This window comes from Copadichromis virginalis, linkage group LG22 (assembly GCF_057382275.1).
Source record: "Copadichromis virginalis isolate Kocher_CV1m ecotype Utaka linkage group LG22, C_Virginalis_male_GT1.1, whole genome shotgun sequence".
In the NCBI taxonomy this organism is placed as follows: Eukaryota; Metazoa; Chordata; class Actinopteri; order Cichliformes; family Cichlidae; genus Copadichromis; species Copadichromis virginalis.
Window position 1 is genome coordinate 3,403,881 of NC_140638.1, and position 23,773 is coordinate 3,427,653.

A 23,773-nucleotide genomic window follows, 5' to 3' on the forward strand; every position below is an offset into this window, starting at 1 on the left:
TGCCTGTGCAACAGAGGGAACAATAAACATGGAGACAAGAGCTTATACACAGGCTTGAGATGGACACTGAGGGAGGGAGAACTAGGATCACTAAGAACTTAAGAAAAAAAGATAACCAAAACCATGAATAAAAGTAATCAAAGAATATAAATTAACAACACAGACAAAACACTGGGTCACAGATCCAGCACTGTGACATGTCCGCTTCTAAACAGGACTTTTTTTTACATACTTAGCATGCTAAAACAAAAGCAGAAGGACAAAGTATTGTTTAAAATACTCATTTAAAATTGATTTATTTCCAGACATCCAGTCTGGATCCTGAAAGAAAAGAGTTTGTATCATCATGATTGAGCTAAAACCTCTGAGTGTAAAGAAACACAGCTTTCTTCTTAATCGTACAGTTTGGTTGTCTGAAATCAAAAATGAAAAAACTGTAATAAATAAATGCAAAATAAGAAGGCATTTTACTATTTTGGTATTATATCCACATTATCACATGCTGATGATCTGACAATAATGATAATAATGAAACTATACATGCATCCCATCCTATTCCAGCTGTCTTAAGGTCAGAGGCAGGGTACACCCTGGACAAGTCAAATAGTGAAACTAATAAAGACTTTAACAAAAAGAATGAATAATTCAAATAATGTCACGATCTGCAGCAGCAGATTGTGTGGAGCGGAGAGTGAGAGGACCCAAAATCAGACACGTGGAAACAGGATGGAATTTACCAGAAAGCGAGGCGTTCATTGAGACTGCATGAAAAATACAAAGCAAAGGAAAAACAGGACTAAGACACAAATACCTAAACTGGGCAAAAACCAACACTGTGAATGTCGTGCATGAAGCATGAAACATGAAACCTGTAACTTCAATAACTCTGATATTCTTTATTATTAACTGGGAGAAAAAGTGCCGACTCAGTCTTTTGTTCCAGGACAGACTGTCTCTGTCAGATGTAAAACCAGCAAGCGTCCTCCTGACAGACCGTGGTCTTTTTCTTGTGTTAAGAGGTTTAGTGAAGTGAGTTTCTCTCATTTTGCTGTGAACACCAGAAGAGATTAACTTCTATATAAGTTGATTAAAGCAGACCTGTAGTCTCTCATCTGCCTGCATTCCTGTGTTTGCTCTGTTAGTCTGTTCTTAACATCATGTCCACTGTCGAGCTCAATTCTGTCGTCATTATTTGAGTCCAGTTATTGTCTCGCTGCCTTCTGTGAGTTACTCAGCCTCTGTTTTGTGTGCTTTAACTCTCAGACTCCTTATATCCACCTCATCCTGACAATTAGAGATCCTCAGCTAAGTCTCCACCTGCTTCACCTCTGCCACCACCAGCTTCTAGACTCTTCTGTGCTTTGGTGCTTCATCAGAGTTTCACTGTCAAATAGTTCATTAATCAAACTTCAGTAAATCTTCATTTGAACTTTATTTAGATAAACTCTGTTTAAACATACAGATGACACCCTGCTCTTTAATTTCAATTATAATAATTTTTCAACATTTTCAGATTAAAATGTAGATCATAAAACAGCTTTGAGAGTAGAAATTATGAAGAGCACACAGATAATCTATGGTTGACATGACCTCAACATCTTATAGAGAAATATTTAATATGTGGATTAAAAAATATATTTAACCATTTTCACTGCACATTACACTTGATGTGTCTGTTTACATTTTTATTTTGGTCTGGTTTTACAAATATTACAAAATCTTAATTTTTTAATGTGCATTTATTAAACTCACAGAGTCAAAGAACATGTTTTCTCGGTACATTTTTATTCTTTTAAGAGTTTGAAATATCAGCTTTACAACAGACACAAAAGGATGAAACTAGAGGAGATTGTTGCTCTGATTGTTGTCATTATGAGATGGAAATATGACTGTTTGATGAGTTTATTTTTTAAATCTGCAAACACAAAGAAACAAAGAGACAGAAGAAAATCAACATCAAAGACTCAGTGATTGACATCAGGACTGGGAACACTGGTCTCTCCTCAGTATCTCTGAGACCGGAGTGTGGGAGCCCTGGGTGGCCTCACAGGTCACAGAGCCCACCTTCCCCCACTGGTCTGCAGTGAGCGTCAGGGTGCTGCTCCAGCTGTAGAGGCCGTCATTCTGCAGCACTCCAGGAGTCCTGCTCTCCTCCCCTCTGATGCTGCTGCTGCCACTGCTGTCGCTCGTCTTCCAGGACAGACTCCAGTCTGAGGGGAAGCCCTTGTTGGCCACACACATGAGCGTGGCCTTCCCCTGCTCCAGCTCCTTGTTGGAGGGACCCAGCACCTTCAGGGCGGGGCGGGTATCACCTAGGAAACACCAATCAGCTTAGAGGACAGGAACCACAATTTGATTTTCTCCGTTAAGAAGTTTCTGTCAGGTGTTTTTTCTGCTCCACCAGTCATTCACTCACACATTGTTTCACTTCCCTTTAAGAAACCTCTCATGCATATCAGCACAGAGAGAATCATCACACAGTTTGAGCTGAAATATGTTCAAACTACACTGGAAATAAAAGAAGCAGATGTGGAAACATTTACAGCAGAAGTTTGGCTTTAAAATGATTAGAAGTCTAAATCATGGACGACTGAAGAAATGAGTGGACACAAGCACAGAGCAGCTACTCATTCATATAGATTTGAAATGTTATTGAACAGCTCACATGATTTCAAACTAAATCTGAAACATCTGACACGATAAAAACATCAGAAAGCAAACTTTGACTCATCCAAACAGCAGCTGATGTGGTGGAAATTTACAAACTAATCATAAGATGATGAAGTTTACTCTTGTCTACATTTTACTGTGACAGAAATGTAGATTAAACAAGAGAAACTCGCAGAGCTCATCTGAATTAGTCCAGTAAAAAGGACAAACATCAAAAACTAAATTATTTTAATAAAAAAAAAAGTTTTTTCTCATCTAAGCAGTCTAACAAGTAGTTATGAAAGAAAATGATAAAACATTTAATAATAAACACAGTTTAATTAACTTACTTCCAACATCCAGTCTGGTTCCTCCACCAAAAGTCCACCACAGTGATACAAACTCATTGAGGCGCCGTACAAAAACCTCTGACTGTAGAGAGACACGGCTCTCTGACTCTGTCAGACTGAACTAAACCTACAAGCCCTCAAAATACAACTTTATCATCAGAACCACAAATAATAATTAATACTATGAAACATCCTAGGCTTTCATTAGAAAATGTTATGAGTTTTTGAATATGCGTTTTAAAAGCAAACTTTGTTCATAGGCCAGAAAATATTATGAAATTATAAAGTAATGATTCGTTAATATAAATTGTTTCCTAGTATGCTGAATATTAAAGGAAATGAAAGGAATGACAAAAAAATATATTTATGTAACACACGATACTTTACCACTACTGAATGTAGAGAAAGTTAGGATCTTAGGCTTATGGCCTCTAGGAATCGACTAAGGAGCGAATGACACACAGCTAAAAGAACAGTCAACATTTATTCAAAACAAAACCAAAAACAGTCATTCAACAGTTCCAATTGTCCATATTTGTCAGTCTGTGTATTCAGTTTTAGAGTTCAGAGTTCAGTGTTCAGAGTTCTTTTCAGTCTTTTCAGTTCAGGTGTGTGAGTGTGTGTGTATAGTGTTAATGTTAGTAGTACTACCCGGGTAGTGTATTGTTCTGAGATCTCATAAGCTTATCTGTCAAGAAGTAACGCAGTTGTCACTTCTAAGTAGGCTGGAAATCTTTCCTGCATCGCAGCTGGGGATCCGGAATCCTGGCTCGCAACTTTAGACTCCAACAAAAAAACCAACCTGCACAGGGCAGTGAACATATTTTACATGAATATCATATAACAACTTAATCAACACTAGTGACCAAATGTCTCTCACTCTTTGTATATAACGACTTAATGCAATCAATAATAAAATTAATCAAAGAACCTTAAAACAATTTCCACATCATACAAATTTAACTCAAATCTCATATTTTGTGAACAGCAGTCACATCAATCCAATGAATTGAGAGAATGTACATTACTGATGCACGAGGAAAGTGCAAAACGTGGTCGCAGTACTATTTAGCCAAAGACTGCTCATATTTATCATCTCATTACAATAAATAAAACTTACCTACTAGCTTCCAAAGAAATATTTCCGATTGGCTTAAAACATTCACAAGTGAAGAAATAAAAAGATAATACAGCACTTAAAAGGAACACATGAAATTTACATTATACTGAGCTAACGATTAGCTTGCTATGCTAGCGCAGTTAGTCAACTCACCGGAAATGAACAAAAAACACAAAAACAGAGGTACATCAGCATCAACAAAAAGTGTCCGCGTTTCCCAACAAGCGGAAAAGTAAAATCCAATTTGTGTCTTCACACACAATCCTTGTTCAAGAAAAAGGTTAAGGAAAAACTCTGTGAGTAGCTCCGACCAGCATACGTAGCCTTAGCGCTATTCTCCTTCTCTATAGTTCTCAACTCAAGTTCACAAGCACTAAACAATCTCATAGTGCCACCTACTGACATTCTTGGGGAACAGCAGTTCATTTTCATGAGGCAGATTTTAGGTGGGTTACATTTAATTAAGCTCTAAGTCTGACTTACTTCCAAATTCCAGTCTGGTTCCTCCACCGAACGTGTACCACAGTGATACAAACTCATTGAGGCGCCGTACAAAAACCTCTGACTGTAGAGAGACACGGCTCTCTGACTCTGAGACAAACAAACTCAACAAAATCATTCACTCCTTCCTTTTCAGTTTTACCAACTGATCTAAAAAAATTAAATTATTTCAGTGCTACATATTTAAAGAAGATATATTTTCATTTTGAATATATGAGTTTTGAAAATGGGACTTCTTCCTCTGATGATATCAAATCAATCAGTAATGAAATCATCAATTTAAAATGGAATTTTAAACTTGATTTAATATGTGTCAGTATAAACTGAGACCTTTTTGATTCTCTCAAATATCTGTTTTTTTTTTATATTTTTCACGTGATATACAGTGTAGGTTAATTGTGATAAATCCATAAATACTGAAAAATACATAAAGACATATTTACCTCCAATAAACTGAATATATATATATATATATATACAGTGGGGCAAAAAAGTATTTAGTCAGCCACCGATTGTGCAAGTTCCCCCACTTAAAATGATGACAGAGGTCAGTAATTTGCACCAGAGGTACACTTCAACTGTGAGAGACAGAATGTGAAAAAAAAATCCATGAATTCACATGGTAGGATTTGTAAAGAATTTATCCGTAAATCATTTGAATCATTTGAATCCCCGAACTTATGATTAGGGGGCGAGCACTGTCGATTTACTCCCTGTGTAATTCTGACAGCTGATATGAAGCATTCTTTAGTAAAATTACACAACCTTTATTTTATCTTTCCATACTGTTTACTGATTTCAATCCTCCATCCATTCATCCATTCACTTCCGCTTATCCTTTTCAGGGTCGCGTGAGGCACTGGAGCTTATCCCAGCTGTCATAGGGCGAGAGGTGGGGTACACCCTGGACAGGTCGCCAGTCTGTCGCAGGGCCAACACACAAGGACAGACAACCATTCGCACTCACATTCACTCGCACATTCACACCTAGTGGCAATTTGGATTATCCAATTAACCTATCCCCACAAGCTGCATGTCTTTGGACAGTGGGAGGAAGCCGGAGTACCCGGCGAGAACCCACGCAAACACGGGGAGAACATGCAAACTCCACATTATCCATGTATTATTTTCATAAGCATAGCAGTATATGAGAGTAAAAGCAGGCCAGTGATGTACTGGTGAATTTTTGTTACAACAGAAAGACACACAGAAAGTCCCCGGCCTGATGGTGGAATTGAACTCAGGACCTTCTTGCTGTGCGGCAACAGTGCTAACCACCGTGCCACCGTGCTGCCCGATTTCAATCCTATCTGTATAAAATGTTAACATGTGCAGTATTGTGACAAGCAGGCTGATCCATCACTCAACAATATGACAAAAGTAAGTAAGTGAAATTTTATTTATGTAGCACATTTCAAGCATCACAAAGTGCTTCATATGAAAATCACAGAGCATTAAAGAAAAGAGTTTACTAAAGTCAAGTCTAATAACATGACATTTGGTTGTTTCTTTTTTTTTTTTTTTTTTTTTTTTTTTTTTTTCTAAATGACATCAGAAACAGCAGTATGCGACATTACGTGATGGCAGAGCTTCAGTTCATCCTTTGTCATTTTTTTTTTTTTTTTTTTTTTTTTTTTTTTTTTTAATAAATAGGACAGGGGGAATGAATGAGAGAGAGAGGGGGAGAGAAAGAAAGAAAACCAAAGGGGAGAAGAGACGGTGAGAAGGGGGGGGAAGAGAGACAAAAAAAAAAAAAACTCCTGGGTCACCTGTATGGAGAAAAAAAAACAAACAAACAAACAAACAAAAACAAACAGAGGAGACAGCAAACAACAAAGAGCAACATAATAATAGAGAAAACAAAGCACCATCACAATAAACTAGCTAGTCATAGATATCAGTATTTACTAAATAATAAACGATATTGTGCAGCACGCAAGATAGACAGCGCACAGTGTGCTTTGAGGCAGCAGCCAAGAAAGCTTTAGTCCGCGTCTGTGAATACCCATGTGTGCATACCTGTGTGGATCAGCATGCTTGCATTCCAAAGGTTTCTCCATGTAATGATCTGCTAGGGAGTGTGGGGGGGCCACAGCCCCGTCCTCCAGGGTGTGAAGCGGGTATGGAGGAGATCAAAACTCCAGACATCCAGAGGCCCCCAGAACACAAGAGACCATGGAAGACCAACAGAGGGGCAGCCGCGCCACTGTCCCAGTAAGAGCTGAGGAGAGTCCCAGATGAGGGCTCGCCCAGCAGCCGCGGAGCAGAAGTCAGGGGGAGTTGCAGTGACGCGCCCGTGAGCTCCGCCGGCCCCCAGCCGCGCCTGAGTGACCGAGCCCTAGGCCGAGAGGCCGGGGGCACCCCACCTCCAAAGGGGGCCCGAGCGAGCCCCAGGCCCCAGGCCCCGACAAGCGGCCGCCAAGGAGTGAGCCGGTGTGTACCCGGACGCCCACCCCCAGACACAAAGAACCACCAACACACCGACACCTGAGGGAGTCCGCCACCGGCAGGGGAAGTGGTGGTGGGTGGAGATAGGCCTCCAAACCTTGGAGGGCCTGAGGTGTCCCCAGAGAGGTGGCGTCTGATACCCAACCTGACATATAGACACAGACATACAGGCACACACAGACACAAACATCCATTCCCACCCTCATGCTCTCATATGCACTCACTCCACACTCAACCAACGTGGAGACAGACATAAAGAGACGCTGTACACACAATCACACTCCCCAAGCGTACTCTACAAACCGGGTCTAGGTACCCTTGCCCCTGGAGGGGGGAATTGCACCCAGACCCAGGTGGTGTTACCCTTTTCCCTGCGGTGGGGAGAGGCAGACCACCCCGACTCCGCAGCAGCAGGGAGGCCCCACACTCCAGACCGCAGTCGGACGGCCAACTCCTCCTACTAGCCCTCCCGCTCCAGCAGGCCGCAGAGAATGGGGGTGGGAGAAGACTCCAAACCTCCCTCCACCCGCTCATTGTAGTGTTGATGCATATGTGTTCTAAGGTGCAATTAAAACCCAGGAGGGCATGGAGCTACCTGCCAAGGAGCAGCAGGTAAGCGCATAGTCCCTCCTGCTAACCCTCAATGACTAAGTGTATTTAAAATTGAGAGGTGGGCAACGACGTCAGGGGTGAGGTATACACCCTGATGGTGATTTGGACTCCGTGATTGTGCCCACCCCCAAGATCCTATATGTATGTGTAATGAGAGTGTGAATAATGTGAATGTCTAAGTTGTGGGATAAAATTGAGGCAGAGGCAGCCAGAAGGGGACAGGGGGGGGGGTAGCCTCCTCTGCACCCTGGTGACATACCCCCACTCCAAGGCCCTGCATGTGTGGGTGGTTGTGGAGGAGCGGGAAGAGGGAGGCAGCTGGAGATGGGGAGGGAAGGAAGGGAGGGGCAGGTAACCCCTCCCTGGGGCCAGCTTCCCCGCTGACCCCAGTAGGCACTCCCACCCTCCGCGACCCGCCAGGGAAGGGGGGCCCAGGCCCATCAGACCGGGGCCCAGTGCAGTAGCGCCCCCCGGCTCCACAGAGCCCTGGACAGTCCACCCAACCCCACCACAGAGAAAACTGCACCCACCCCACCAACCACACATCTTCCAGACTACATAAGACGGTAAACGCCCAGGCTGAGATCTTCCTCCACCTCTCCTGTATCTCCCCCTCCTGCAGAGAGTTCCTGAGAGAAGAAAGCTCCTGCAAGATGTGACCATCCCCCCCACCAGTTGAAGAGCCCCCCAGGCGGCTCGATGCACCGGCGGCACCCTGCTCCAGGGCCGGGCCCCCATGCACCCACCCGCCCACAACCCCGGCAACACACCAACCAGGACCTGAGCCCCCGAGGCCCGGCCCGGGCCCCAGCCCAGAGACGGAGCGCCCCCAGAACCTCACGCCCATCCCGGACCCACCCAGGGGCAGCCAGGTTGCCAGGTCAGTAACCCGCGTCCGTCAGCACAGACCCTCCCCTAGCCCCGCTGCATGCAGCCGCGAGGAAACAGTCACCTGAGAGCCAACAGAGCCCTCAACCGGACGTGACCGCTACCCCGGGTTGAGCCCCCCAAGGAAGATGCCTCCGGGGAACCCCCCGACGCCCTAAGCCTGACATTTGGTTGTTTCTTAAGAGACCACCGCGTCCACAGATCTCAGACTCAGAGGGAGAGAGTTCCAGAGGCTGGGATCACTGTGGAAAAAGCTCTGTCTCATTTAGTTTTCAGCCTGTTATGATGTAGAGTAAACAGACCCTGATCACAAGAAATCAGGGACCTGCTGTGGCTGTATGGCTGAAAAAGTTCAATGACGTAAGCTGGTGCTTTCCCATGATGCTTACAAAAGTGTACAATGAATTACAATGAAGAAAAAAAATGAATAAAAATGAATAACAACACAGAAAACTGGAGGTTTGCATTAGAATCCTAAATGTATGCAGAGTCGAGAGTTATCCCAAGAGTCCAGACAGAGGATTTAATTGTGAAAATCATTCTTTAACATGCGAGCTGATTGAAGCAAGTCCCTGTTAGAGTCAGATGATTTCCATAGAGAGGCACTTTGCATCAGCAGCACCATGCTCCAGTGCTCTGGGAGAGTTTATAGTCCTGAGAGTTGAACACTGGATGACTGACAGCTGTCCTTCATCACAACAGAAGCCACAGAAATCCTCCTCATCAAAAACATGACTTTGATCTGCGTCCTCATCTGGACTCTCCTCTGCTGCTGCTTCACAGGTAAAGTCCAGAGAATCAAACTCCTCTCCTCTATCAACATCTGTCCCTCTGAAATGAAGCCCACAAAACCATGAAGCTGCTTTATGTTTTTGTCTCTGTGTCCTCAGAGTCCAGAGGACAGATCACAGTGACTCAGCCTGGAGCAGTGAGCTCTGCTGTGGGAGGATCTGTGAGCATCAAGTGTACGACCAGTCAGAATGTTTATTATAGCAGCCCATATCACTTTTTAGCCTGGTACCAACAGAAAGATGGAGGAGTTCCTAAACTGCTCATTTACCTTGCTAGCAGTCGAGTATCAGGGATTCCAGCTCGTTTTACAGGCAGTGGATCAAACTCTGACTTCACTCTGACCATCAGTGGAGTCCAGGCTGAAGATGCAGCAGTTTATTACTGTCAGAGTTATCATGAGATCAACAGTCAAGCTGTGTTCACACAGTGAAATACAGTCGTACAAAAACCTCCCTCAGTCAGACTGAACAGAAACTGAAGTGACTGCTGCAGCTGGAAGATACTGCAGAGACTGATACAGTTCACTGAGGACACGGACACACACACACACACACACACACACACACACACACACACACAGTCTAACCCTAAATGTTAATGTGGGTTTGACTCAAAACATCAGACTTGTGTCCATCCTGACGAGCTCGCACAGAAGAACATGTGAAACACAAAACAGTTGATACTGTGAGTCAGATCTGTGATGAAGAAACTCTCCTGTAAATATTCAAACTGGGAAGTAGTTATTAAATGAGAATATTTTAGTAAACTGCAGTACTGATATATGTATGTATGTAGATTGCTCAGCTACATTCTTGGTCACAGAAATATTTCACATGATTTGATCTGAAGATTTAAAGTTTAGTTCATCAAGTCTTTAACTTCATCTTTGTGACATAAATTATTCTGACATTTACACTTTTTAAACTGCACTGATGTTCTGAAAGAGACATTTTTAGTGTCTCCTATGTTGATAAAGAAAGTTTAGTTTTTCTTTGGGTTATTTTATCAATTCTGACTTTGAAGAAAACCAGGACGGGTCTCATCATGGGTCACATGCAGGTTACAATAATCTGTCACCATGTTTTCTACTTCTTCTACACCCAACAGCAAAGATCATCACAAAATCCAACATGATGGAAAATAATGCAGCTGCAAAAGACTTTAAAACTATTTATAACAGGGAGCAGCTGTTGGCTGTGATTCTATTTTTAACTTATTGCTTTTTCTTTTTTTTAGTTGTTTTCATTTTTTTACATTTACACTCTGATGTGATACAGCACATGTGATTCTCTCAGTCAAAGTTACTGAAGCAGAGATTTTCAGTGTATGGAAGCATCACTGCTGAAGCTGAAGGATGATTATCAGACAGAAGAGCAGCTGAATGGAAACACATGAAAACCACTATTTGAAGACCTCAGTTTTTATTTGAAGTATTAAAACCATCAACAGTGCCACAAGCATGAAAACATGAAAACTATCAAAGCAATACAGACACAGAGGGAGCAGACTGAGAGAAGCTGCAGACTAAAGCCAGTATCAGAGTCCCAGTGAGTCAGCTCAGGACTGGGAACACTGGTCTGTCATCAGAGTCTCTGAGAGTGGAGTGTGGGAGCCCTGGGTGGCCTCACAGGTCACAGAGCCCACCTTCTCCCACTGGTCTGCAGGGAGCCTCAGGGTGCTGCTCCAGCTGTAGTGGCTGTCATTCTGCAGCGCCCCGGGGCTCCTGCTCTCCTCCCAGCTGATGCTGCCACTGCCATCCACCTTCCAGGACAGCCTCCAGTCTGAGGGGAAGCCCTTGTTGGCCACACACATGACTGTAGCCTTCCCCTGCTGCAGCTCCTCACTAGAGGGCGCCAGCACGGTCAGGGAGGGGGGGACTCGGCCCACTGCAGAGAGAGAGAGAGAGATGTTAGAGAAACTGGGAGTTTGGGTGAAACTGATCTCCAGATGTTTCACTTCCCTCTCTGAGCTTGGTAACCATGGTAACAGACAGGCTTCACTGCTGAACCATGGCAACTGACGAATTTCAGTACCAAAGATAAAAATATTAAAGTGTTTCTTTGACTTCTGATGTCCTCGTCTGTAATCTGTGAACTATTTCTTAGTTCTACAATTACAATTAAAATAATCAGAAAAATAAATTTTCAGAATTTTATCATAACTCAAAAATTAAACAATTTTGTATACAAAAATGGAAAAAAACAAACAAACTTATTTTTGGTATATTTTGGAAAAATAAAAATAACTTAATTACAAATTAAATCTCATAAACTGAGCCAAAAGTGGTCAGCATGCTTTTAGAGCAGGGGTGGGCAACTCCAGGCCTCGAGGGCCGGTGTCCCTGCAGGTTTTAGACGTGTCCTTGAACCAACACAGCTGATTTAAATGGCTAAATTAGCTCCTCAACATGTCCTGAAGTTCTCCAGAGGCCTGGTAATGAACTAATTATGTGATTCAGGTGTGTTGACCCAAGGTGAGATCTTAAACCCGCAGGACACCGGTACCCGAGGCCTGGAATTGCCCACCCCTGTTTTAGAGTATGGTTAAATGGTAACCATATGGCAGTATAGTAATTTTAAATCTTCATCAAAGGCGAAATGAAATGGATGACAAATTATTTGCAGATACTTTGGCAAAAGGTTAAAACATAGAAACAAAAATGTGCCATCTATGAACTGTTTTTGAAGAAAAAATTCTAAAAAAAAGTTTTAAAAATTTAAGTTTCATTGAAAGAAAATGCTCAAAAAGATTTTAGTGTGAAATAATAATGGCATCATAATTGCATAATTTGTAGAAAACTGTGCACTTTTCTGTTGCACTGTCTTGTGTCTGTATCACTCTGTTCTGTTTTTGTAGTTCTTCTATACTTGCACTTTATTATAGTCCTATGTTGATTTACTGTTATATGTAGCACCAGGGTCTTGGAGGAACGCTGTCTCATTTCACTGTGTACTGCACCACTGTATATGGCTGAAATGACAATAAAGCCACTTGAACATGTTACATGTCAGTCGTGACTTGAGTGTGTTCAAAGAAAAAGGAGATAAAAGACCACAAATAAGCTGATTATCAGTAAACCGCCTGACATAACACAACACTCATCCACAAGAAAAACTGGCAAAGAACAACAACAACTGGTAAGCTGCCTGAGTCGCACACAGTGGAGTGCCCGCGGAAACATAAAATGTCTCTGTTATGGGTCGAATATTTCACATTTCTATCAAGTAAATTATTCCATGCTGTGTTTCAAATTAAACTGAAGAGTCGTGAGTTCATTAGTCTTTGGTGAATAAATAATGACATCGTCTAATATGACAGTGTCGTTGTTTCTCTCAAGCTATATTTACCAAATTTGGACTCTTTTAACTCTAACACATCGATCCAAATTCACCCACAGATGTTCAACTGTCTTAAAGTCTGAAGGACTTGAAGGACACTTTATATGATTTATGTCAAAGAACAAGTGGTGTCATGAAACGGCTGAGCAGGCAGGCAGGAAAAGACTCAAATGCAGACTCCCAGAAACAGGACGTAAAATCAAAAACCAGCTTTATTTGCTGAATGGAAATACAAAACAAAACTAGACTGGGGGAAGTATAAACTACAAACACAAAGAGGCACACAGGGAAACACAGCCATGAGGGAGGACGCAACACAGGACTGAGGGAGACGCTGACCTAAATACACAGAGGGATAACGAGAACACACGAGGAACCCAGCTAACACGAATAACCACAACGAGACAAAACGACCATGGAAACACAAGACCTTCACAATAAAACAGGAAACATGATGCGGGAGCGCAGAAGAGGCAGACGAAAGGGAGTGAGGGAAGACGAGGGAGAGAGCAGACACGACGGGCTGGGAAACATAGATAAACATGACGGAATGAAACACACGGAGGAGAAACAAGGCACAAGAACTCACACCACAATATAAACACAGACACACAGAGGGAGACACAAAGGGCAACGACACAGGGGGAAATCTAATAACCAAATCTAAACAGAACAATGCAGGCATTAAAGAATGATCCTTAACATAAACAAGTAGACTTAACATAATACAAAAAAATGACAAAAACACAGGAAACGCAAACCGCTTGGTCGAATGAACCAGGACAATGACAAGTGGTCTTGAATCATTTCAGCAAAATGCCCCTGCAGGAGAAAAGCCTTCACATCTCCTCACTGCACGAGTAAATTTTGACAACATTTCTCATCTGTCTATAAATCATGAAGGGTTCATGTGAGTCACATGCCAAATATGCCATGACAACTCTTTTTAGACACATCACACTGATCCAAGTCTCTGCTGGAGTCAGTTAGATGATTTCCATAGAGGCACTTTGCATCAGCAGCACCATGCTCCAGTGCTCTGGGAGAGTTTATAGTCCTGAGAGTTGAACACTGGATGACTGACAGCTGTCCTTCATCACAACAGAAGCCACAGAAATCCTCCTCATCAAAAACATGACTTTGATCTGCGTCCTCATCTGGACTCTCCTCTGCTGCTGCTTCACAGGTAAAGTCCAGAGAATCAAACTCCTCTCCTCTATCAACATCTGTCCCTCTGAAATGAAGCCCACAAAACCATGAAGCTGCTTTATGTTTTTGTCTCTGTGTCCTCAGAGTCCAGAGGACAGATCACAGTGACTCAGCCTGGAGCAGTGAGCTCTGCTGTGGGAGGATCTGTGAGCATCAAGTGTACGACCAGTCAGGATGTTGGTGTTGTGAGCAGCTACCATCTTTTGGCCTGGTACCAACAGAAAGATGGAGGAGTTCCTAAACTGCTCATTTATGCTGCTGATACTCTAGAATCAGGGATTCCAGCTCGTTTTACAGGCAGTGGATCAAACTCTGACTTCACTCTGACCATCAGTGGAGTCCAGGCTGGAGATGCAGCAGTTTATTACTGTCAGAGTGTTCATGAGATCAACAGTCAGCTTGTGTTCACACAGTGAAAAACAGTCGTACAAAAACCTCCCTCAGTCAGACTGAACAGAAACTGCAGTAACTTCCAGCTGCAGCAGAGACTGACACAGTTCAATGTGCACAAACACAATTTCATGAAGAGACTGAATTTTTCATTATAAAACTTAAAAATCAAAGTTCACTGTTAAATGATTATTATTGTGGAAACTGAGATTTCCTGAGTTTTGAGTGGGTAGAAAGCAGTTTCCATCATAATAATCATTTTACAGTGAACTTTTGATTTTTAAGTTTTATAATGAAAAATTCCAGTGTGGTTCCTCCAGCAAAAGTGGATTCTGAAACTGAACAGCCAATCAGAGCAGAGTTCAGGATGAATAAAGTCACTTAGTGCATTAGTGTGAACTCATCTGCCTTCTGCAAAGAGGACCTTCTGTTCATTTAGATCAGCCACAGAAGAGCTCAGGCACACATTTCATAAACAGCTTCATTATCATTAGCTCACACACTGATGCTAAATCAGTAGCATTTCAAGCCAAGCACCACCCAGCCGAGTTACAGCATCTCCAACACCACCACCCTGAGCCCTGGAGCTCCTCAGGGTTGTTTGTTTCCTCAGCCCACTGCTGTTCAAGGTCAAGTTTCAAGTTTCAGGTTTTATTGTCATGTACAGATAAACAGTGTAGCCACATTAATCCATAATGAAATTCTTTGGCTCCTCAGCTTTACAAGAGCATATAGAGAGTGTGCAGTTATATTAAGAAGAAAATAACAGAATTTAGCAGTAGAAACTGATTCTCCAAGACTCTGAAGCTGTGTCGTCCCTCTGATGTATTCATTTTTTATCTTGTTCGTCCTGATCACTCCCAGTGAAAAGCTCAACATCTGCACCTGTGCCACCTTGAACTCGGCCTCCTGTCTTTTTGTCAGTGCCCTCGTTCCCAAACCATATATCACAGCAGGTCTTCCTTCTGTCACAAATCACCCCTGACACTCGTCTCCACCCACTCCACCCTGACTGCACTCTCTTCTTCACCTGCCGTGTGCACTCTCCGTTGCTTTAGATGGAACAGGACACAAGACTGTAGCCTTGTATCCTCACTGTAGGGGGTCAGCACCCATTGTAGAGAAAGAGAGAGAGAAACTGTTCAGTGTTTCACTTCCCCTGCTAAGCTCAGTAACCATGGCAACAGATAGGCATCATTGCCAAATCAGAACAAAGTTGTAAGCAGACATTTGGTTCATTTCACATATTTGTGTTTAAACAGTTAATTTAAAATATCAGATCAAAGAAGCAGAAATGTCTAAAATGATAAAAGTTTGAATTCAAATGTCAAAGATGGGAGGCCGTGGTGGAGGTGGCAGAGATTTCCATTAGGAGTGGCCAGGATGGATAAGATTATAACTAAGCACATCAAAGATTAGAATGATTACACCTAAGAGAGCTGAGGTGATATGAAGCTTCCAGGCAGGAGGAAAAGAGGAAGATCTCAGAGTTTGTTCATGGATGAAGGAGGACATGCAGAGAGTTGGTGGGACAGAAAAAGATGATCTACTCTGGTGACCCATACAGGGAGCAGTGAACGTCAGACAGACGTGATGATCATGTCTATGTTGGGTCCGCCGGTCCATGATCAATTCTGGGCATTTGGTTGTCCAACTATGACAACCTGGACGTCAATGTGACCTTCAACATTTAAACTTTGGACTGGGTCATTTTTCAGACATCATGTGCACGTCTATTACAGGTAGTGGTCAAAAATCTCACGGTTGGGATCTGATCACGTTTTAAGTGATGGATCGGATCAATTTTCAGATCAGCAAAAAAGAAAAAAAGAAAAAAATTTAACATTTACTTATTAACTTATTTAAGTATTTTTTGCCTATTAAAAAATTCAACTCAAGACTCATTCCACGCAATTATATAAAACCAAATTAAGGTACAGTATAGGGCAGTACAGGGCTTTGTATCTAACACTCTGCTGTGATATAACGAGCAGTCACGGTCACGTAGCTTTCCGCTGCCATGGAGGTCCACCCATTTGTAGTTGGGCAACAGAAGAGGACAGTTCAGCCATAGCTTTAAACTTTTCCTGCTCATACATGCCTGGGTACAATCTTGTCACTGAAGTGGACACACAACGGGATATCATAGCGTGGCTCAAGCATGTTCATCATAGTTTAAACAAGTGCTGTCCGCGTAAATCTCGTTAAAATGACGTTAATGCCATAACTGCATTAACGCGGCAAATCTCCGTTAACTAGTTACCACAGATCACACCGTGCGTGGGGCTGCACGGCATCAATGCGTCAACTAACGCGTTGACCAGTTGTTTTGCACAACGGAATACGGCCTCCCGTCTGCAGCTAAACACCCCGATAGCTTCCGAAATAGCTTTAGCCCGGTCGGATTGGGCAGCAAAGGGCTGCTTAAATACCACAAACTCCTCTGCTCCTCCACTTGGACCGCTAGCGCTGACCATACCCATATGGAAAAGAAATAGAAAAAACTTGCATCAGATGTGGCCTACTTCATATAGTGAATCATATAAGGCTTATATGATTTACTCATGAAAGTGGCCACTTTCATATATTGTTTTAGGAAGTATCCAAAACATACAAGGTTCATTTATATAATTTTTCTAGGGATCTTATATCTGTTTTCACTCTTGTATGCTTTCATCCCCGTTTCACACAAGACAGATACAAACTTTATAAGATTTATATATATCTTTTCCATATGGGTAGCTATCGCTTGACAGACTGACCACGCGCACCATACACACACTCTTTCTTCTTTTTCGAATCTTCGGATCACGTGTGTACCAAACCGTGGAGTAGGATCGGCTCGGATTACGGATCAACCGTGATCCGTTGCACCACTAATTACAGGTGCAGGAAAATTACATCATTAATAAATATAATATTTTTATTTACAAATATCATCATTGTTGTTATCAACACGATACATATGAATGCAGATTATTTACAAACAAACATGATTTACTGTGTCAGCCTGTTGATTTATGCAGTATATATTTTTTCATTGACATTTTCCTGTTTTTCTTTAACTGGTTTATATATTTTAATTAGTCAACTTAATTGTTTGTAACCAGATTGAAAATGTTATCTAATAAAATATGTTGACATTAAAAATGTAAAAATCCATGTTAATATATTTATACATATATAACAAACAGAAGAAATAACGAGGAATGTTTGGTTGAAAAATCTTTATTGCTGTAAAATCTTGAGACAAGTTGTTAAAGCAGGCAACTAAGAACTTAAGAATAAAGACACTGAGATTGAAAAAGACTACAGACTGAGAGCTGTAGCAAAGTAAAAAAAAAAAAGCAACAACACCCCCCCCCCCCCCCCCCAAAAGAAACAAAAAAAAAAAAAACTGTATCATGCCCAAGTGAATCAGCTCAGGACTGGGAACACTGGTCTCTCCTCAGAGTCTCTGAGAGTGGAGTATCGGAGCCCCTCGTGGCCTCACAGGTCACAGAGCCCACCTTCTCCCACTGGTCTGCAGGCAGCATCAGGGTGCTGCTCCAGCTGTAGAGCCTGTCTGTCTGCAGCGCCCCGGGGCTCCTGCTCACTTCCCAACCAATGCCGCTGCATCTGCGGCCGTCAACGATCCAGGACAGACTCCAGTCTGAGGGAAAGCCCTTGTTGGCCAGACATGTGAGCGTGGCATTCCCCTGCTCCAGCTCCTTACTGGAAGGGGCGAGCACCGTCAGGGTGGGACGGACATCACCTAGGAGACACCAATCAGCTTAGAGAACGGGTAACAGGTAGTTTCTGTCAGATGTTTTTCTGCTCCAACAGTCACTCACACGTTGTTTCACTTCCCTTTAAGAAACCTCTCAGCACAGAAATAACAGCAGTGAAATATGTCCAAACCACATACAGAAGGAAAAAAGTGCAACATTTTACAAAAGAGTGTTAAACTCACAAAAATCTGACTCACTCATGATTTTAAGGATTACTGGGAAATACATTTAGAAAACAACTCAAACTATTTACTTCATAAACAGAGATTTTTTCTATACAGTTAACCTTGATCTGAAATGGGGGAACATGATGCAGAAGAATTTTTATTCAAGTAAAATTAATCTTTCCACAACTTACTGTAAAGGAACAGTTTTATCAACAACAAGTAGGTAAAGATTTCAAACACAAATTTACACATAAAATTCTGTCAGCCTCCTTGTGATATCAGGAAAAACATCAAAATAAATGTTAATTTTTTTTTTCTCTCAGCCAACAGTCAAGAATTGAAGCAAATATAAGATCTTATTTTTACAACAGTATAAACTTACTTCCAAATTCCAGTCTGGTTCCTCCACCAAAAGTCCACCACAGTGATACAAACTCATTGAGGCGCCGTACAAAAACCTCTGACTGTAGAGAGACACGGCTCTCTGACTCTGTTAGACTGAACTAAACCTACAGGCTCAACCAGTTAAAGCAAATAATTGTAGTGCATAACCTTGTGTTTTCCAAATTTAAATATTTTTTTATGTTTACTTTTCTAAAAGTCAGTTTGTTTCTCAGCCTACCAAAACCAAACCCCCAAAAAATAAAAATGCTAAACATAACTTGGACATTACTCAAGATATATATTTTTTCTAAAAAAAAAAAAAAAAAAAAAAAAATAGGACATAGAAGTAACTTTGTTTTTGACTTACTTCCAAATTCCAGTCTGGTTCCTCCACCGAACGTGTACCACAGTGATACAAACTCATTGAGGCGCCGTACAAAAACCTCTGACTGTAGAGAGACACGGCTCTCTGACTCTGAAACAAACAAACTCAACAAATAATTTTTTTGCACACTTTATTAATCCTGTAGGGAATAAGTCCTCTGCATTTAGAATCAGAATCAAAAGCAGAAAGACTTTATTTATCATCAAGGGGCAACAGAGCAGCATGATGTTGAAGATAAGGACAGGGCATAAACAGGCAATAGAGTGAGATAATAAATACACAGAATATACATTATGTACACAGTTTTAAATTAAAGTGACTGAATAAGTAAATATATAACTGTAAGTGACTAAAAGTGAGTAAAGTGTCGGCAGTATAAAAAGAGTGTAGAGTAGTTTATGTTTATGGGTGTGGGAAATGTTCTTATTGGCTGGAGTTAAAAAGCAGAGTGGCTTTGGGGACAAAGGTGGCTCTCCTCCTCCTCTCAGTCCTGTAGGAAATGCAGTGGAGGCGTCGCCCAGAGGGGAGCCATTGAATTCCGGGGTGAAGAATGTGAGAGGGGTCCGTTGATGATTTTGGCTGCCTGTCTAAGGGCCTGTTGGCTGAAAACCTGTGCCAGAGTTCTGACAGGCAGGCCAATGATTTTAGAGCACACTGATGCCGTGTGCTGCAGTCTGTTCCTGTTCTGAAGGCTGAGGGAGTGGAACCAGCAGGTGATGGAGAAGGTCGTGATGCTTTCCAGGAAGGCATCGTAAAAAGTCATCATGATGGCTGTGCTGACTCCAAAGGAGTTGAGTTTCCTAAGAAGGTATAGCCGTTGGTGGCACCTCCTGAGAATCTCCTCTGTGTTGGCAGAGAATTTCAGGAGGTTGTCAAAGATGTTCCCAGGTATTTGTACTCCTCAACTACCTCCACTGGCTTCCCATGGATGGTGGTGGTGACTGAAGCAGCCAGATCCCTCTGCCTACTGGAGAAGGTCACCACCATCTCTTTGGTTTTGCTCACGTTCAGTTCAAGTTTGGAGCTGTCACACAACTCTACAAACTCCTGCAGAGTGGGCCCGTGGTGTCGAGAGGGCCTGACAGCAGTGACAGGAGAACTGTGTCGTCAGCATATTTCACCAGGTGACAGTTGGGCTGTGTGGATCTGCAGTCATCAGTGTAGAGGATGAAGAGCAGGGGGGAGAGCACACAGCCCTGGGGGGAGCCAGTGCAGGTGGAACAGAGATCGGAAAGAGACTTGTTGACCTGAACTTTCTGAGTCCTGTTGGTCAAACGGTCCAATATCCACAGGATCAGCTGATCATCCAGGTGAAATCGGGAGGAATGTTTAGTGGCCAGGATATGAGGCTGCAGAGTGTTGAACGCTGGTGAGAAATCAGCAAACAGAAGTCTGACGGAGGAGTCAGGGAGCTCCAGATGTTTGTGGATGGAGTCCAAGATGAAAATTTTTGCATCATCTACACCTCTGCGTGCACGGTGAGCAAACTGGAGTGGGTCCATCAGGGGGTCAGTTGCTCTTACGATGTGCTGTTTTATGATCTTCTCCATGGCTTTCATCACAAGGGAGGTGAGGGCCACAGGACGAAGATCATTCAGAGACTTTGGGTTGTTTCTTTTGAAGATGGGGATGACTGTGGAGTGTTTCCACAGCTGGGGGACGGTTTGACTGCCAATTGAGTGTTGAAATAGAGTCCGGAACACGCTTCCTAGTTGCCCTGCACAGTGCCTCAGAACTGCTGATGTTGTCAGGGCCGGGTGAGCTCCTCTCCCTGGTCCTCCTGAGGGCTCTCACCACGTCCTCAGTCCTGAAGGTGAATGCAGAGCTGCCAGGTGTGAGTGAGGATCTGGACTCCTCAAGCTGGGTCCGTCTCGAATCTGCTGTAGAAAGTGTTAAGGTCATCAGGTAGGGAGGAGGGGTTGCTGCCCTCCACCTGGATGGTTCTGGGGGTGGTGACCACAGTATTTACAGAGGCCATGGTTTTGAGGCCCTGCCAGACTGAGCGGAGATCCCCTGTGGTGAATTTTTTCTTCAACAGTGTTTTTATACTGCAGTTTAGCAGTTTTTATGGCTCTCTTCACCTCCCTGTTGAGGGAGAAAGAATGCTGTCCCAGTCAGTGGCTTCGAGACATCCTTGTAGGGTGAGGATACTTTCTGCTGCCCACTGCTTGATGTTTTTGGTGACCTTTTTAATCCTCTTGAGGGGCCAGCAGGATGGTGTGGTGGTCTGCTGAGCCGAGAAGGGGGAGGGGGAGGGCTTTAAGTGCATTTATCCAGAGTCTTCCCCTGACATACCTTTGGTATCCTTTAAGCGAATTGTCAGGGGAACAGTGACTGAAATCACCCAGGATGAACTTGGGAGAGTCCGGAGTTAATTACTCTAGTTTGTACAGAGTGTTGATGAAGTACTTTGTGGTTTTAGCTGCATCAGCTCTGGGGTGGATGTAAACCAGGTTGATGGAAACCTGTGGGAATCCTGTGGGGAGGTAGTAGGAGTACAGGGAAACAGCCAGAAGCTCGATGTCTGTAGTGCACAGCTTCTCCCTCACAGTGACTGTAGAGCACCAGCTGTTGTTTACATACAGACACACGCCGCCGCCATGTTGCTTCCTGATGCGTTCGCGGTCTCTGTCCAGATGAAGGGGTGGTGAAAAGCCATCAATGTGAAGCGTGCTGTTGTCGTCGCTGTTGTTTAACCACGATTCTATGAACACCAGAATGGAGGCAGTGCTGTACTCATGCAGGTGGTTGACGCAGGCTTGCAGCTCATCCAGCTTGCAGCTCGTCCAGCTTGCAGCTCGTCCAGCTTGCAGCTCGTCCAGCTTGCAGCTCGTCCAGCTTGCAGCTCGTCCAGCTTGCAGCTCGTCCAGCTTGCAGCTCGTCCAGCTTGCAGCTCGTCCAGCTTGCAGCTCGTCCAGCTTGGAGCGGACAGACCGCACATTAGCGAGGATAATGGACGGGAGCACTCGTTGTTTGTGTGTCTCCCTCTTGAGTCTGGCTCTCACCCCACTCTTCTTTGATCTCCTCCTGGTTACCTTGTTATTGTGAGTTTTTTGATTTCCGTGTCCACGGAGTATTTCCTCGGGAAAGTAGTCCGTAGGAGCGGAGCGGAAAGCCGGAGGCCGGGCTGCAGCTGCAGCTGGATGAGGGAGTCCCTGGTGTAGGTGAGCCTTGGGGTCATGTCGAGTGTCAAAAACAAGTCCAAAAATCACAAAAATGAGAAAAAGGAAGAAGGAAAAGAATAAAAATATACCGAGTAGAACAACAACGAAAAGAGCATTCAAGTTAGAAAAAGAACGCGAAACTGCTCAGCTGACTGGCCGGTCGACCACATGAGCAGCGACCCGGAACCATTGCAACCCATTAAATTAGTGAAGCAGTGGGAAGCCGCCAATCCAGCACCTGGCGAGCAGTTAGTAGAGGGTACCTCAGGGGTACCTCAGGTGGCTGTTTGGTGGATTTAAACGGCTGACCTTCCGATCATGGGCCAAGCACACTACGTACTGAGCTATCCCCGCCCTTTTTTTCTCTTTCCTTTTTTTTCGGTAGATTTACTCCTTGTGTAATTCTGATAGCTGATATGAAGCATTCTTTAGTAAAATCTTTAAAAAAAACACCCGATTTTTATTTTTCCATATTATTTACTCATTTCAGTTCTATCCATATAAAATATTGACACCTGCAATATTGTGACAAACTGGCTAATCCCTCATTCAACTTCAGACAAAAGTAAATAACAGAGCATTGAAGAAAAGCGTTTACTAAATTCAAGTCTAATAACATGACATTTGGTTGTTTCTTAAGAGAGACCACTGCGTCCACTGATCTCAGCCTCAGAGGGAGAGAGTTCCAGAGTCTGGGGTCACTCTGGTAAAAGCTCTGTCTCCTTTAGTTTTCAGCCTCGTATGACGTAGAGTAAACAGACCCTGATCACAGGCCTAACCCGCTGTGGACGTATGGCTGAAAATGTTCAATGAGCTGGTGTTAGCCCATGATGTGAATAATGAATTACAATTGTTACACCCCGGCCTAGGCAACCGGAGTGCAACACGAAAAAAGTAAAAATAAAGAAAAAAAAACACACAAAAACCCCACTAAAGCTCACCACCAAAATCCCGAAACGAAAGTATCGACAAATCTATTTACAACAAACTATTTATTTACAACAAAACACCAAACTATTTACAACACGGGGGAGATCGCGACCATGACACACTGAAACACAGGGTTTAAATACCTAGAGGGAGCAATCAGGAAAATGGACAACAAGAGGGAAACACAGCTGGGGCAACTCAGAACTGACGAGACAGGGAAACGTAAACTGAAAAGACTAAGATAACACAGACTTTCAAAGTAAAACAGGAAACACATAACAGTCACGCCAAAAACAACACACTGACAACACCGAAACGTAACACAATGAAGAAATAAATGAATAACATCCATCCATTCACTTCCGCTTGTCTTTTTCAGGGTCACGGGGAGCGCTGGAGCATATCGCAGATGTCTAAGGGCGAGAGGCAGGGTACGCCCTGGACAGGTCGCCAGTCTATCGCAGGGAACTAAATGAATAACAATGAATAACAAAAGAGAGAACCAAAGATTTGACATGAAAATCCTAAATGTATGCAGAGTCGAGAGGTACCCCAAGAGTCCGTACACACGACTTAAATGTGATTAAATGACACAAAGACCTTTTATTTCACCGGCAAAAATCTGTCCTGGAAACAGACAAGAGCTTCCATTTTATCTCCGTTAAGTTGAACCGCT

General features: G+C 43.2%; 2 protein-coding genes and 1 pseudogene across 2 annotated transcripts; all 3 read right to left on the minus strand.

Moving 5' to 3' along the window:
• Positions 1 to 1,764: 1,764 nt before the first annotated feature.
• Positions 1,765 to 11,341, minus strand: LOC146682427 (immunoglobulin lambda-like polypeptide 1). Its single transcript, XM_085446936.1, has 4 exons — positions 11,317 to 11,341; positions 11,005 to 11,246; positions 4,603 to 4,684; positions 1,765 to 2,312 (listed from the first exon to the last, which is right to left on the minus strand). Exons 1-4 carry the CDS (start codon positions 11,339 to 11,341, stop codon positions 1,978 to 1,980), a joined length of 684 nt encoding a protein of 227 aa, XP_085303062.1. The 3' UTR covers positions 1,765 to 1,977.
• Positions 11,342 to 17,709: 6,368 nt separating this feature from the next.
• Positions 17,710 to 19,990, minus strand: LOC146682428 (immunoglobulin kappa light chain-like). The gene is made up of 4 exons (XM_085446937.1): positions 19,902 to 19,990; positions 19,632 to 19,803; positions 18,986 to 19,067; positions 17,710 to 18,051 (listed from the first exon to the last, which is right to left on the minus strand). The coding sequence occupies exons 1-4, from the start codon at positions 19,988 to 19,990 to the stop codon at positions 17,720 to 17,722; spliced, it is 675 nt and encodes a 224-aa protein (XP_085303063.1). The 3' UTR covers positions 17,710 to 17,719.
• Positions 19,991 to 20,120: 130 nt separating this feature from the next.
• On the minus strand, positions 20,121 to 21,272 carry LOC146682429 (uncharacterized; annotated as a pseudogene).
• Between the last annotated feature and the right edge of the window lie 2,501 nt (positions 21,273 to 23,773).